We start from the raw sequence: 17,182 nt of genomic DNA on the forward strand, positions 1-17,182 counted from the left end.
GTGGCAGTATTAGAGTCCATTACTTCCGTTTTAAGAAGAATACTTTTTCGGAAAAGAGGTCATGAGGATGACAAGAGAAACAAATGGAAATGTTGATGTGGCACATTAGAGCTTCTTTTGAAAAATATTCTTATGACAGTCGCGGGATGTTCAAGAAAGTAGTAAAGAGAGTTTGAATGAGATGATGTTGGTGTAGTTTCTTGTTCATTTTATTTGCTAATGTTGCTGCTTAGTTATCTAAACTTTCTTCAAGACCGCTTTTTTTTCAATATTGAGCATATAAAACGAAGATTGCCTTCGTAGTAATGGGTTTAAAATATATTTATAGTAGCAAATGCTTTTGGACTAAAATCGTAATCTTACAAAAATATTTCAATACATACAAATATACAAATACATTTTAAGAGATATGATCACAAACGTTAATTAAATTAGAAAAATATTTAATGGTCACTTATACTCTGTCATTTCGAAATAGTTTCTTGCACATTCTTTGCTTCAATGACGACTGTTTACAAATAAATAAAATTTCCAAACAATGAATAAAAAAATATTATTTATAACTTGAATTAGCACATTCTATGGAAATATTTTTTGCTAAATTTCTTTATTAAACACTACGCTAACTGGTTTTAAATCAGCTACAATTAATACTTTTGAATTTCTTACTTTCATTTAACACATTAGTATTTCGGAATACAGTGATGATAAAAATTTATAAGAGGGTTATATACTTTAAAAGATCCAAATTTCTTGTTAAGCTTATGAATTAATATTAGAATATTTTAATCACTCTGTCAAATGACTTATGTTTACTTCCTTGGCTGTAAATCATTGCTACTTTTAATAGTTCCATAACTTAGTACCTAGTTAGAAGAAGAAATTGTGAATTTTCGTGCCTTTTTAAGGCAGCCAAAAACAAAGGGCTCTAAATTATCTCCAAAAGAACAGTGTACAGCAAAAAAGATTTTCATCTTTTGTGTTTAGTGCACCAGATTAAGGCAAGGCTTAGCAAATATCAAGGATACGATTAATTTTGTATAATAAGGGTTTAAGAGTTGCCCATCCAATATGAAAAATGCTCATATTCTTTAAAAGTTTCTGTGAGAAAAATGACTTTGATACGATTTAGTATAGTGCTAAAGGGTTTTAAACTTCAACATTACTATAAACAAATTCTCCTACTTTAACAGAGAAGTGCATTCCCTATGCTAGATGTATACCACGTGATACTTTATAGAATATGGCTTGTTTTTTAATATGAATATATTTCATAAATATTTTAATAACTCACTGTTCTTTTTTATTGATTGACATTGTTGAATAACTCATTGTTTTTTTTATGCATAACAACCATGAAACTTACCTTTTCTCTGTGAATAATCAGTTTAATAATAGATTTGAATTAGACTGCAACAAAAATATGCAAGATATTTTGCAATGAAAGGTCTCAATACAGATTTAAGACTCTTAAAAAATTGGTGCTAAAAAGTATATATGTAGGGTTCGTAAATTAATATTAATACGCGAAAAAAACGTTATCAAAATCTGACGAGTGATTGCTGAGGAATGCGGGTGCATGAAGAATTTAAAATAGGTTTGATAGCGGAGGAATATAATCAGGAGTTAAAATATGATTGTCGGAAAAACTTCTAAAAATCTATCTACATTCACAAAGGGCTTAATTTTCTGTACACCTGCTAGCCTTATTTATTATTTGACAAATGTCGGTAGTATTTTTCTCTTTCTCTTTCTAAAATATTGATTCATTATGCATTGTGTGTACCTCGTGTTTTAATTTTTCATAAGTATTCTAAAAACAATATAGATTAAAGGTGGTTTTGGCAGAACACATTTTAAACTATTGTAAATGATACTTTATGAAGACTGTAAGACCATAGACAGAAATTCAAACAAAAAGCTTAAATTTTCTCTTTCGTTATTTTTTTTTTTTTAATTTAGATTTTTTGTACAACTAATTCTTTAGTAAATGTATACCACGGCTTAAACCTTAGATAAAATCTATTGACACAAAGCAAAATCTTCATTAAAAACTATATTTTATAATTAAATTTCTCTTGTTTTTATTATATTTTAGCTCCCAGACCAAATGTCTATGTCTTTTATTTGCTCTAGTATTTCCTCGAAATTTAAAACAAATATTTATATATTTCTAAAATAAGATTTAAATTATTGCAAATATGTAGAGAGCGTAAATGCATTTGAAAAGAAAGGCAGACATGAATAATTTAAAAAATGGATTGAAAAACTATTTGTTTTTCAAATTTATAAATTTTACATATCAGTTAAGAAAATCTGAAATTGTTTCGAAGCGATTCGAGGTTTTCTAGACGGCCCATAATTACAATTTACAATATGTGGATTATTCAAAATTACAATAGAGAATTCTACATATTTACATAAAAATATTTAATAATTTGGATAAAGAGCAAATATTTGCTAAGCACATTATTTTAAAATAAGATTTAAAGGGAATAAGTTTTCTTGCTGGTTTTTTGTTGAATAAAAGCTTCTCAAAGCCTTAAAATTCCATTGAATTTTAAAAATTTAATTATTTTCTTAGTATTTTAAAGTCTCATAATATTTTACGTGCTGGTTCATTTTAGAGGCGCGCTAAGTAAAATCTTTAAAAAATTGAATTACTATGCAGAATGTCGTTTTTTTTCTTCTTCTTTTTACTATTTTTGCTTTTATTTTCCTTTTATTATTATTTCTTTATTTTTCACAACAGATTTTTTTTTAAAACCTGCTATGAAATTAAAATCAAAACCAGTTTGTATGGAGGAGATTTAGATTTTAAATTTCTAAGTGTACTAAATTCTTCAATCTATTGTAAATTTTCCTATAATGATTTTATTCTCATAAGAAATATTTGATTTTTCTTTGATTTAAATTAGAGCAGAAGTTATGATAATTTAAAAGGCTATTTACTTATAGAAAAGCCTACTACTGCTCGTTTGTTCATGCTAGTTTGTCGAAATATAGAGTTTTCAATCGTAAATTTCTTGAGTGTTTTTTGAGTGAGTAAAACTCTTTAATTTATTATACATTTTCTATAATGATTCATCTGATTGCAATTATTACGGTCGCCATCTTGCCCTGTTAAAATGAATTTTGATGTTTTTAAGACAGTCAATTAAATGTCTTCTGCAAGAGAAACTCGTCAGATTTTGATAAGGTCTTTGATTTTCTTAACTTTAATCTAAATTTGAGATCAATGAAGAGTACAGTTTTGATTTGATTTTTGACAAAGAGTCGAAAATTATAAATTATGAACGTTTTATATCGTTTTCAGTTCAGGTATGACAATTACCTCTAGATCATTCCCGTCTCCTAAAGCTGAAAAATCCCTCTACTTTTCTTAACGCTCCCGACTGTGTTCCATGTGAATTTCTCCAAAATCATAAAGTAAAAGAATAAATCAGAAATGTTTGACTTTTTCCCGAATTATTTAGAGGAGAAGTTATGATAATTTAAAGGACTATATACTTATAGGAAAGCTACAACTCGTACGACTAGCATACTACGACTCGTCTGTTCGTGCTAGTCTGTCGAAATATGGGGGGGGGGATTTTAATTTCAAAATTCTGAGTATAGTAAACTCTTCAATTTATTGTAACATTTTCTATAATGATTTTATTCCTTTCGGAAATGTGTGATTCTTTTCTGATCTAAATTAGAGAGGAAGTTATGATAATTTAAATATCTATTTACCTATAAGAACGCATGATACGACTCGTCAGTTCATGCTAGTTTGTTGAAATATGGAGAGGATTTTAATTTCAAATTTCTGAGTGTAGTAAACTGTTCAATTTATTGTAACAGTTTTTAAAATGATTTTATTCTTTTCAGAAATGTTTGATTTTTTCCCGATTTAAATTAAAGAGGAAGTTATGATAATTTAAATATCTATTTACCTATAGGAAAGCATACTACGGCTTGTCCGTTCAGCCTAGTATCTCAAAATTGTTTTGTCCCTTTTTTTTCTAAATGTGATCTTTTAAAATCTGCCTGGTTGATTTACGTGAAGTTTTGTTTAAATATTCTGAACAGTCTAAACTCGAGATATAATACAACTCACTAATTTATGGTATTATTATTTTTTTATTTTGGTAAAAAATAGCTGTATGTTTCATCGTTTTTGCCAAATGTATTGATCGCCTTGGCCAAACGTCTACATATTATTAAAACATTAGTATTATGTGTAATGTGTTGCTGCAGCCCTAAGTTCAGTATTTACAACAGCAGTAAAGCAAAATAAATAAATAATTATTGAAACAAAGTTATGCTTTTTTAATATAAAGCCAATTTTTGACCGCTTTTAAACCTTTTCCATTTCTCTACAACTTGATTTAATTTTTAAGTTTCAATTCATTAATATCTAGATTTAGTACAAATAAACTAAAAAAAAAATATCTAGACTCAAGAATTTAAAACTTGGTCTCCGAAGGTATTTGGTTATTACGAAATAATGCATATTTAATTTTAAATACATCCTTAAATGAATATTGAAAATATATTTCAAAATCGCTTCGGAAATTAATCATACTAAAGAAGTATCACAAATGCTTAAAAAAAATCTTCTTTTAAAAAACGATAATTTTGTGCTTTGTTTGAATAACTAAGGCTCATCCGAACATTTATGCAGTTTATTAGTACAATATCTTGGCAGAATAATTTTACGCAAATTGCATTTCATTTGCTAACACGCGATATCAATTGTTGTAAAATAATACATGAAAACTAAATCTTTCGATAATTATGGATATCTTTCTCTTTTGGCGAAGGATAATTAGTTTCTCTTTTAATTACATTTCTTCCGCCAAAGCAATTTGAACTTATTAATACCAGTTATTTTATTTTTGTAAGTAAAAATGTTTTTTTTTCTTCATATCAGAACGAATTCTTTTATAAGCTATTCGATAATTGTTCAAACTTTCGTTAATAATAAGCGGCTTTTAAAGTTTAATTAAATTTCTTTTATTCGAGATCGATTTTTTTTCCAACCGTGAATGCGGCTTTTCCAAGTGATAATATCGTTTTTCTTTTATATATTTTTTTCAACGTTATGAAGTAGGTATGTGTAAATAGCTTAATTGGTATTTCTGCTTTCTTTTAAATGGGATACTGGTAATAGGTATTTAATAATATTAATAAATGAATACTTTTAAAAAACTAAGAATAAAAAGTACGGCAATATATTAAAATCAATTATTAGTTTGAATAGTAAGATTATATTTTCTTAATTAAATGTATTTAATTATTAATTTGCAGCTTGTGTATTTAATTTGTATTTTGAGTTTAATTCAATATTAAACAATGGAATAGCTTATGTTTTAAACTTAAAAGTAATGATTCTAAAAGTGTCTGAATTTCTTTTAAAATTTTACCCCTTTTGCCCTTTTATTGACAAATATATTAAATTTTTTAATGATATAAGCATTATTTATTTTAAATAAATTAATTTATTAAAATTTTTTTGAAGATGGTAAAATATTAGTGTTTTATATTTTATTGAATTAAATGCAATTTTATTTTAAGTGTCTCTTTTGTACAAAGCAAATCTAATGAATTTCAATTTGTTTAAATGATAATAAAAATTTCTAATCTATAATACAAACTAATATTTTTAATATGAATGTTCTAAAAATTTAATAACTCCACCATAACGCGTGTAAAATTTAATAAACTAAATAGTTTCAAAATATTTTTTGTACATGAAAAATGCAAGTTTTTCTAGTAAACCCTCTTTATTTTGATTGTTACTGAACTATACTTAGCAATAAAATATTGTTAAATATGCTTACCTAATGCTAAACAAGCTTTTTCACTGTTAAAAATTTCGCTGAAAAAATGGTTAAATAACTATTTATTTAATTTTTATTCTGCCATAGTGAAAGAAAGCAGTCAAGTCACCATAAATACGATGGTACTCAAACCGAACTTTGAAAAAATCGTATTTTAACTGCTTTTATCTAATACTGATAAACAACCAAAGTCTTATCTCACCAATTAGATCCACATAATGAAGCCACTTAATTCCTACAGCTCTCTAAATATTATAGCCGAAAGGGTTAATCTGTCAACAATGTGATAGAGTCCCAGCGTTGACGCGTCAATATTTTCATCAACACAAGAAGAGTTTCCTCCTGCACTCTCTATTTTGTTACCGTGGGCTGTGAGAGTACGATACTCTCATTCACGGTACGATACTCTCACCACCATAATGCTTCTAAACTATCTCTAATGTGCTATTAAATATCTTTTTTAGAGTTTTAAAACTACGCTTGTTGTAAATGGTTAAAAAACCGTATAGTTTTGTATTTAAGGATTTGCCGGCCAGATTGTCGAGCTGTTAGCGTGCCTGACTGCGAAACCTATGGCTGCGGTTTCGAATCTCGCTCAGGGCATATGGAAGTTTCTCTCCGTGTGTTGTTCTCTATTGTGCGATGAGTGAATGTGGCCCACTCTATAAACGGGTATCTGTGGCAATCAAAATCTTTTTCTCTCTGTGTGAATTTTTGAGAAATGTTTCTCATGATTATATTTTATATGCCGGACAGACGGTCGAGCGGTTAGCGTGCCTGACTGTGAAAGCAATGGCTGCAGGTTTGAATCCCGCTAAGTGCATGGATGTTTCTCTGTGTGTTGTTCTCTATAGTGTGCTGTGTGAATGTGCCCCCCTGACATAAACTGGTTTCTGTGTCATTGCGACGTGGGTAATGTTGCTCGCCTCCGTGACTTAGGTTCACAGGTGTCCACTGGGTAACGTAAAATGAGTAATACTACTGGCATCTTCCTACGCAAGGAAAGTAAAAGTTCAGCCCCTGCCATTAGAAAAATATATTTAAGGATTCTTAACCATACTTGAGGTTTGTATAATAGTTATATACGGTTTGTGTAATACTAGTGTATATGGTTACAAAACCGTAAAGGAAAAAATTGTTCTTTACCGTAAACTTTACGGTTAGTTAAATGGACAGGTTTCAGCCATTTATTTTATCATAGTTTTAGAATGAAAATTTTAACAGTGGTATAAACTCAATTTTCACGTGTTATCTTGGGGGACAAAATTAAATTATGAATGAAATATGGGAAATGCATAGTATAGGAGTAATGACTGAGTCTATGGGTAATATATGAAAGAAATAAAACAAACTACTTCAGTGGTATGGGATTATTTCCCACAAAATATATTTATAGCATTATCAATATATACAGATGTATTTTAAGTATAATATTATACATATAAATCTTTCAACCTCCGTAATATACGGAAGATATTTTTGTTTTCATAATCTAATAGACAGTTAACTCTTATTTTACAACAGATAATGTACAAATCTGGTGATAAAACATGGAATTCTATCAAATTTGATGACACAATAATCTGTAATCCAAAATTATCATTTTTGACACATTTTGGACATCATCACAGTGTTATTTGTTGGTGTTAGTTCCATATATATTTATATTTACACGGCTGCCTCGATATGACATAAATTAATAATAGTAAATATGCAAATGTATTTTGTAAACGGAATGTTAAATGACTACGCTTTCACAAAAAAATTCTATTTATTTAATCATTATAATTTTTTAAAAGTTTTCTTGTTTAATGAAATTATTCGCTAAAACGAGTAACTAAAGGGCTCATCATAAGAACGATTCTGATTTTATCAGATTTAGAAAAATAACTTCAGCATCAACAACCACAAAACATGTTTAGAAAGTTTCTTTCTTTACTTGATTATCATTTTATTAAAAGAAATTGAAAGTAATGTATTCTATAACTCTAAATAAAACAAAATTATGTTAACTGTTAAAAATTAAGTATCTTTAACTTTCGAATCACTATCTAATTTACAATGTCTTAAAAAGTCTTTTTACTTAATTGATGAAAATACCATGCCTAATTTGTGTGATATTTTTATGCTTCATAAAAAATAATTGTAAATGTGAAAGTTTTTGTTTTGGTTTCAACATGCCCTCAAAAATATTTGTTGCAGGTAGTTGTATGATGTATCAAACCTAATAGGAATTGTGAATATAGAACTTGACATTTGATTGAAAGCAATCTTGTCTGACATGTTTCTATTAAAACTATGATATTTTCATTAAATTTAAGTGATGTTTTAAGTTATTATAGGAGAAAAATGCTTTTTTCTTCGTTTTATAAACCGAACAAGTACTCGTATTTCTTAATAAAATCTCTAAAGGTATATATTTATCATGTTTGACTTATGATATTTTTGTTTTTATTCTTCATTATTGAGTTTCATAAGAAAGAAATTTTAATTAAGATTGTAAATATATAAACGTTTTTATTATACTAAAACAATATGTTTCCTTAAGTGCTTTTTTGTTTAAATTTGTAAATTTTATAAAAATTTACAAGCTATATTAAACGATTATGATTTAGTTTATCAGTATTTGATGGAAAAAAACGCATCCCTTAGCAAAATTAAACGATCTCAGTCAATAAAAATGATGGGAAACGTGTTAACTTGCGAAAGAAAATCACGGTTTGACAACCGAATATTGTCTTAAACATGCTTTTTTGTTTAAATTTGAATAGAAAGTATTAAGTACAATTTCTCTTAAAGTCAAATCTATTTCCAAATCTAAAAAAAATATTTCTAATTAAATGATTTTTTTTTAATTTAAAAATAGTTAAATCACAAAAGTATTAAAAAAATGAAATTTTTTTTGTTGTAAATTTCGCTTAATCCTCCTATATAATATTTGTCAACATAATCACTCAACGCAGCTTATATTCATAATAAGGAAAGAAAATTAAAAACAGCAATGCTTCTCATTGTTCATATTATGTTCTTTTAAAGTTTTTACTGAAAAAAATATTTAGGGGAATAAGGAAAATATGTAAATACAAGCTACAACGAGTTGCGCAGGCTTCAAATGAGCAATTAAACAATTAAAATGTACTTAAGTACCTTTCTTAAAATTTCATTTTTTTTAAAATTATATGCTATAATATAAAAATGTATTTTGGGCCCTTAATTTGTTTGGACTAGGTCTGTTTCTTGTGCGCCTAGTATAGGGCACTGGCAATTAAACAGCACTATGACTAGAAAAAGATTTCAATCATACAAACGTATTGGAAAATAATACAGGTTAGTGTATACTTTCATTGCAACGCTTGGACGTTGAATCATAATATCATTACTTTGAACCCTTTTTATCGTGCAATTTTTCTACAACCTTTAAATGGAGTAAAATTAAACCATGTTCTTGTTCTGTTTGTGCCATACTACACTGTTAGAATTTTCTCGGAAAAATTGTTAAGTAAAACTTTATTTAATTGTTGTTTTGCCATATCCATACTAAACAGTCAAATAAGCATAAATAAGATGGCAATCAAACTGTTAACTGTGAGAAAAACCGCTTATGAACTGCTTTCACCTAATTTGGTAAAGCGAGCAGAATTTTATCGCACCAACTAAACCTATCTAATGAAAAAAAACTAGGTACAGTTCAATTTTTTTACGGGTTTCAAACCATGCCAGTTGTAAATGGTTATAAAACCGCAAAGGAAAAATATATTGTTTACCGTAAACTTCATAGTTTATCGGATGGACATTAGAAAGGAAATTCTAACAGTGCATAACTTGATAAAAGACGAACTTTTCAGCATCCAAAAGTTTAGGAATTGGAATGAAATTTCGAAGCTAATGAAGTTTTTCTTTCATCAAGTATATTTTTCGATTCATTTTTCTGGGATAACTCATACCATAATACTAATTTTAACCATTTTGAACATTTAAATTCAAAACAGTTAATTTGCACGATGATAAAATGGTTCAAAAGGGCACCTTGATAGGGCATTAACTAATTTACGCAATGTTATGGTTCAACGTGGATCAAAATTTCGTACAGTGTACTATAGACAGGAGAAATAAACACGTAAAGTATGAAAACAATGCTTCAAAGTCTTAGAAATAATTTATGCTTCGTGTTTGCTGGCAGCATAAGATTGAATCTAGCATTGGTCTCCAATGTGTGAATAAGTTCCTTTATCTTAAACATTTGACTAGGCACTGAAATGACTTGCTCGGAACTTCCCACTCTTTCTTCTAGAATACTCTTTTCAGAATTTCATTTGACATTGTCACCGTAAAAATAATTTGTAAAGCAAACAAAGAAACACCAAATTCTCTATCAAAGATAACAAACGACACGATCTTATCGTAGAACTATTATGAAGCAAACTGTCACATAAACCTGGAATAAACAAATACAATTAGTAATATAATTAAGAATTATTTTATTCTAATTGATATGTAAAGATATGCAATATAATAAAGAAATATTGTCAAAGTTATTTTTCAAAAAACTTGCTAAAGCGTGTTTAATTGTAGCTCTAAGGATATTTAAATAAATTTCAAGCCAAGAAAACTTCCTCTTATTTTTCGAGCATAAAATTTGGGACAGAAATCATATCAAACTATGGTTGTTTGTACTGATTGAAGATCATAATTTTTTGGAATCATAAAGATTTAGAAAGCAATACCAACGCACTACTTCTTTTAAAATTTCTATAGTTCTGTGGTAGTGAACCTGATTCCTCATGTCCGTTAGTGAGCATCCAAGATGTCCTTGAAAATGAAATATTTCAACATTATAGCGACGACGTAGTTTCGAGTCAGATATTTCATCATTATGAAGCTAAATCACTATGATAGCTGCAGATTTTCATCTATTCCTTAATCTATTCTTTTTGGCAATGTTTTAGACTTCAACATTTTACTATGAAACCTTAAAACAGCCGCAGATTTTTTTAAAGGAAATAACAATTTTTCTATTACCATAAAATTTCCTAAGATCAAGGCACACTAGCCAATATGACAGCATATGGGTTTTTTCATTAGTACTACATAAAAGCAGTTCTGATATTTATTGTATTTTATTGATTTATTTTTGTTAACTATTTAAGTTATTTTTTTATAATATATCAATTGAACAACTTAAGAAAATTTGTTTCGTTTAGTTTTACTGTTAGAGATTTTAAAGCTATCATTTTTATTTTACTAATATTATGCTAATTGCTATAAGTTAAAAGCAACCTAAAAGTAAAATTCTTTTTAGAATTTAGAATAGAAATTAAGTTATATTTAATAAAATTGAACGCTTGAAACTAAAGATAATGCAATTCACCTGCAGATGAAATGTTAAAGGTAAAATTTCCAGTAATTCCTGGCTCAATCGTTCGTCTGCATGTGTCATGTATTCCTGTCAAATGTGTAGTCTTATCATTGCTCCAATACACCTAAAAACAATACGATAATTAGTACCAAATATTAATGAAAGTGTGAAGGAGGTAACTAATGGCAAGAATAAGGTATAAAAAGATAATTTGTTGTATGAAACTGCAAAGAAATTAAAACGAAATTTTAAAACATCACAAAAGTGTTTTAAGGATATTTTTCATAAGTTTTAAAAATATATTAGCCAATGCAACAAAGTTTTTATTTTTCCTACAAATTAAGATATAAATTGCCTTATCTACAATCAATTATTTTCAAAGAGATAGGCAAAAATTATTATTTACTCATTTGATGTTATTTTATCAATAAACTATATGTGTTATTTTTAAGCATGTAATGTTAGATTTCTTATGTGAAAATCAATTCCTAATTAAAAGCTTCGGTGAACCATTTTTTAAATGGCTATAACACTTTTAGAACATATAAGTTTGTAAATTAAATGAACTTACAAAACAGTATTTGTTTTTAGAGTTTCTTAGACCTGTAACTAAATAACTTCGACCATTTTCTTCCCAGTCTCCATGGCAATGGAAGCCTGTAATAGAAAACATCTTAGACAATGTGACGTTGAAAGCATAAATGATTTACAGAATGAAACTGAAATAAAATAATTAAAAATGCTCAATTAAAAAGAAGTATTTTTAAACACATTTTCCTAACAAATATTTGGTAACATTTTAGCAGAGGGAAAATGGGAATTTTTAACTTAACTTTAATTTAAAATTGTTGCGATTAAAAAACTCTCATTTAAAAGTGTTGTATCTGAAATACTCGCAGTTAAAATTACTTTTAAAAAAATCTCGTATGATACATATATATTCTTATTTTATTTTATAACAGAAGTAGAACAGCTGATCCAATTCTGAGCTTAAAACTATCAGTGTTTAATTCCTTAGCTTTGTAATTTTGAACCCAACCCAGAAGGTAAGGAAACTCCTGGATCAAACATTGGGAAACTTTTTGATGGAACTAACCCGCTTTTGCGTTGCATTTAAAAGAGAACCACGAAAACCTCCTATGATTCACTGGAAACTGCAAAAGGATTCTAAACCCATGATTCATCTACCAGTGAGGATATTTTACATCAGCACAGTGATCAATGAGAGCCGAGAGCAGAATTCGTATCATCCAGTCAAAGTTTAGATTCGAACTTCGGAAACCTCATTGGGAGGTGAACTTTGTATCACCTGAGCAACCACAGCTAAACACTTCTATTGTTAAAAAAAATCTCAGTTAAAGTTATGATTGGCAAGATCTGGTGTCCTCCGCCTTTCATAATATCAGATAAGATCACTTCTGCTTTTTCTGACTAACCTCCAAAACTACAAAAGCATCATTTTGCGATGCATGTTCGTCTTGGTTGCATTTTTGTCCTTAGTCTTGTTTTTAAGACTCTATCTTTTATACTTTAACGTCTTTCATAGTTTATTTTAATTATATTAGTGACTATAGTGTGATAATCTGTGAAATTGGTATGCAGAATGTTTGGGCAGCTCTTTTCATCTGTTCAACGCGCTTTACGACGAATTACCGATTGCGCGGCAAAAAATCAAGATACTATAATGGGTATAAATCTTTGAGAAAAAATACTACTTTCAAATCTCAACAAGTAAAAAATTCAACAATTCAAACATTGTTGAAACAGCCAATCGAACTGTATTGAAATCAGGGAGCTGAAATTACTCCTGAAAGGTCCTGAGTTCGAATCTCGGACAAGACATGGATGTTCTTTCTTTCTCAGTACTATCTGTCCTTACTGTGGGAGCAACGTTGTCCCACCAAATATCGTGCCCCTGAAAGAGTGACCCACAAATCTTCTCTACTAATACTTGCGTGACGAGTGTCAATCGGGTAGGCATTGGGAAAAGATGGGCTATGGGACATCTTTATTACAATCTCATCTAAATTTTAATAATAAGTTCGAAAATATTTCTTTATCTAACATGTTATTTCGAGCAACAATACATTTAAATTATAACAGTTAATATGAAGCACGACCACAGTCTCAACAAATAGTAAACTGATTTGAAATTTTTTAAAAGTGTTCAGTCATCAGAGTAAGTGAGGATAAAATGTTATAATTTTACAGTGAATAGTTTTTTTTTCTAGCAGCCGTCTATAAATTAAAAAGTAATCAATGTGAACTATTTAATAACTTAGAAAAAACGCGTTTTACTCATTTTAAGACAAAATACGAAGCTCTTAAAAACTGCAATTTCCCTAATAATAGTTAAATGAGTTACGCAAGTGGAAAAAAATTAACTTTGACATAAGTTTACTCTAAAACTAATTAGCGCATTAAAATGTTTTTTCAAATACTTCCCAATGAGTTTGCAAGATTTCATATAGCATTTTTGCAAGATTTCATGTGGCATTTTTGTAGATTTCATATAGCATTTTTGCAAGATTTCATATAGAAGTTCTGCAAGATTTCAAATATTCATATTTAGCTGAAAGTTTTTTTTTTTAAAAATTATGGTAGCAAAATCACATTACGGTATAAAGTACCGTCAAGTTGGGAGTTCGGAATTTTTCCAATTCGGAATTTTTTACAGCGTAATGATAACGAAGAATCGTGCAGTAACTTTTTTTAGATGTATAAAGATAATACTTTGGTTAGATTATACCAATCATACGTATATTATTTTTTGTGAAAATTTAATCAACTATAACAATATTAAACGGCATACAAGCAAAACAAAAGAGAGCCACTGAGAAAATCTTCTTCAGTGCTGTAATCTTATTTATATGATAAAATTAAAATTATTTGATTAACAATTGAATATGTTCAAATTACACATAATATGCTATAATTCTTCTTCTAGATTTAAGTACTCATATGCCTGCCCTTGAACTTATGCTTGAAAATTAAACTTTATGGTTTATTCACTGCATCATAAATATTGTAAAAAATCATATAATTTTTTACTACAATGTTAAGCGCAAACAGTAAGATAAAAAGTATGTTCCTTACTTTGAACATCTGAAAATGATGCGCAACTAGTTAGAAATTCTATAGAATCACTAGAGCGGCAGCCAACTACTTTTGCAGCAGAATCTCGACATAGTTCTGGTCGAAAAGACGATGTAACTACTTTTCCAACCTGTATTCGGAGGCCATTAGTTTCAACTAACTGTGGGCACCCAGAAGACGTGGCTGAAGGGGCTGTGAGATAATTTACGAATGTTAATTTTTGAACTAAAACATTTATATATAAAAGCACAAACAATAATAATAAAATCGAAAAACTTTTAATGGGAAAATGTAAAGTTTATCATCAGGACACATCCTTTACGATAAATACGATATTTCTGAATAAAGATTAATTATCCTAAGATAAAAATTACTCTTTACAGTGTGCCTATTATATATANATGTATATATATATATATATATATATATATATATATAATGCGAAAATATAACAATATTTCCGTTGAAAACAAATATAAAGCAAACTAATGTTTTACCGCTTACCAACTAATGTAACGAATTCTTGATTACTGTAAGTATCAGTAAATGCTGAATGACAAGCTTCTTGGGAACTTCTTGCTAGGTCACCTGAAAAAGGAAGTCGATTTTAAGTAAAAGTTGAAAACTGACACACTAAGCCTAAATATTAAATACATAAAGCGACGTACAGAATAATCAGATGGATACAATTATTTCGACGCTTTTGGTAAGAGACATAATTCAAGACGAGATAGGGCGTGATGTTAAACCAAATGTCCGAGAATCAGTCAAAAACCAAGTTATCTTCCTTCATATTAAGGTATGGTAAAAACAAAATATATATATATTATTGAAACTTTGTAGCAACACTTCAATCCTTCAATAACGGCTTGGCATTTAGTGCACTTTTTAATTAATCGTGGAATGTCTAGGAAGCTGCTTGTGGTGTTCATATTGGATAATTTTTTGAAACCTTGGAAACATTTCAAGCATTCTCTAGCATTTTGTGACATATCTCAGTTGTTATTCGTTATATATCTCATTGTGACATGCTTAATTTGTTATTATTTGTTATTTATATTGTTATAGTTGAAAATCGTGTCGAAAGCTACACGTGTTGTCAAAATCAAATAATTTGTTTAAATTAGAGGCATTATTTCAATCACCGATTGATAGCAAGTGCGTAGCTTCCTTGCTAATGATTCTTAAAATGTTAAGCAGCTTGTGGTGTTCAGATTAAAGATAGTTGGTGACGGTAACTTAAAAATGATTGAAACTTTTGCTGCTTATTTTACCTATAAGGGGACGAGTACACCACGCTTATCACGAACATGTTTACTGCGAGGATAAAAAATGATCATCGACTTGAGAAAATCCAATTGATGAATTGGATGAACTACTTATTCTTAGAAGTAGGTTTCATGGTTTGAACATGAACATGTTTTTGATTTGCATTCTTTCTCATCCAATATATTTCTGTTTTACAAGCAAAGCACATTTAAAGTGATTGCTTATATGACATAGTATTACTTTTATGACATTACTCGGCTTGAGTTATCGAAAATATGAATGAGAATTTTTTGAAGAAATCACCCACATACTTTCTAAAATATAGGAATAGAAAACAAGAATTTTTATAAAAACAGTTGAACTTTTAGCCAAATTTCGTTCACAGATAAAATTTATTTTTGAAAAATCATTCAACCCAATATAAAGTTAACACTTTTACTCAAGTATACGAATAAGAAGAAATGAAATCTTTATTATTACTAATACATCATATCGAGGAAATAATCTTTTTTATTACTAATTTTGTAATATAAAGAATAGTTTGAGATCAAAAGAGTGCCATGCAAAAAGTGTCGTATGTGTTAATCGTCGCAAGATTAAGATTCTTAAATAAGAAATTACTTATATTTTTTCCTATCAAATAAGACGTTAAAAGCTATCATACACGTGACTTTGGGAAGACATTCCTCAAACAATATATGCAAATTTTATTTTTTGAAATTAATTACAACAAATACGTGCTAGAAAATAATCAGTCATTTTGAAACATGAACACGTGAACATTTTAATAATAAATTTCTTTATAAAATTATGTCAACTGAATGGTATATTTATCACATTTTCATTGAGGACAGTATATCATAACATAATAACAGGCATTATTTATGGAGAGACCTGATATTCGGTCTCCAAAAATACAGAGTCGTGCTAAGGTACGATTATATTTCTGGCAGTCAATTAACTCGCGAGCTTAGGACGCCCAATGATAGCTGTTAAACTCAACCATGTTGACAACAGGGAGGGTGAATAATGGTTGAGATGAGACAAGGTCAGACACCTTACTCGTTGACTGTATGCACGTCAAAGCTTCATTAACTGAGTGAAGCGCATGAGATGTTATAATGATCTATTAAGCTTTGTAAGATGAACTGTTATAAAAAGGCTTAGGAACAATTGACGCATTCAAGGAGATATATTGACAAACTCGAATCATGAAGTGTTACGAAATTAAAACACATAAAGCATATTGCCCTTCTGAAAAGGAGAAGGTTTTTTTTTTTAAGCTTGTGTTCTTAAAAATAAAGGAAATCAATACGTTAAACATTTAGGACAGCTGTAGATAATATTTTTGGTAAATAGAACTTTATTCATTAACCCTTTTTGCATTAATTATGTAAATCGACACTATTTGCTTTTTGTGTCTTTATGTAAATATTGGGTTTCGGTTAAGAGGTATTAGATTTTGCAGCATGTTTCCATTAAATTTTTTTTTTATACTTTGGTAATGATAAACAGTTCCTTTTATGGATTAGCATTAAGGAGGAGATATGGCTTTAATGACTTGAATAAGAAACAAGGTAAAGTAGTTATGTTAATGTTTAAAGTTGAGGAAATATGTTTAAAAATTAAAATG

At 28.6% G+C, this 17,182-nt stretch overlaps 1 protein-coding gene across 1 annotated transcript in view; it reads right to left on the bottom strand.

Annotated features, from left to right (window-relative positions):
* Positions 1 to 7,183: 7,183 nt before the first annotated feature.
* Positions 7,184 to 17,182, bottom strand: part of LOC107443142 (uncharacterized) — a 222,035-nt gene continuing 212,036 nt past the window's right edge. The window contains exons 10-14 of the mRNA XM_016056911.3: positions 14,785 to 14,868; positions 14,281 to 14,472; positions 11,756 to 11,841; positions 11,197 to 11,308; positions 7,184 to 10,263 (exon numbers count right to left, since the gene is read on the bottom strand). Coding sequence (XP_015912397.2) covers positions 10,151 to 10,263; positions 11,197 to 11,308; positions 11,756 to 11,841; positions 14,281 to 14,472; positions 14,785 to 14,868 — 587 coding nt within the window. The 3' untranslated portion in view covers positions 7,184 to 10,150. The remainder of the gene's footprint in view (positions 10,264 to 11,196; positions 11,309 to 11,755; positions 11,842 to 14,280; positions 14,473 to 14,784; positions 14,869 to 17,182) is intronic.

The sequence above is a fragment of the Parasteatoda tepidariorum genome, chromosome 5 (genome assembly GCF_043381705.1).
Source record: "Parasteatoda tepidariorum isolate YZ-2023 chromosome 5, CAS_Ptep_4.0, whole genome shotgun sequence".
In the NCBI taxonomy this organism is placed as follows: domain Eukaryota; kingdom Metazoa; phylum Arthropoda; class Arachnida; order Araneae; family Theridiidae; genus Parasteatoda; species Parasteatoda tepidariorum.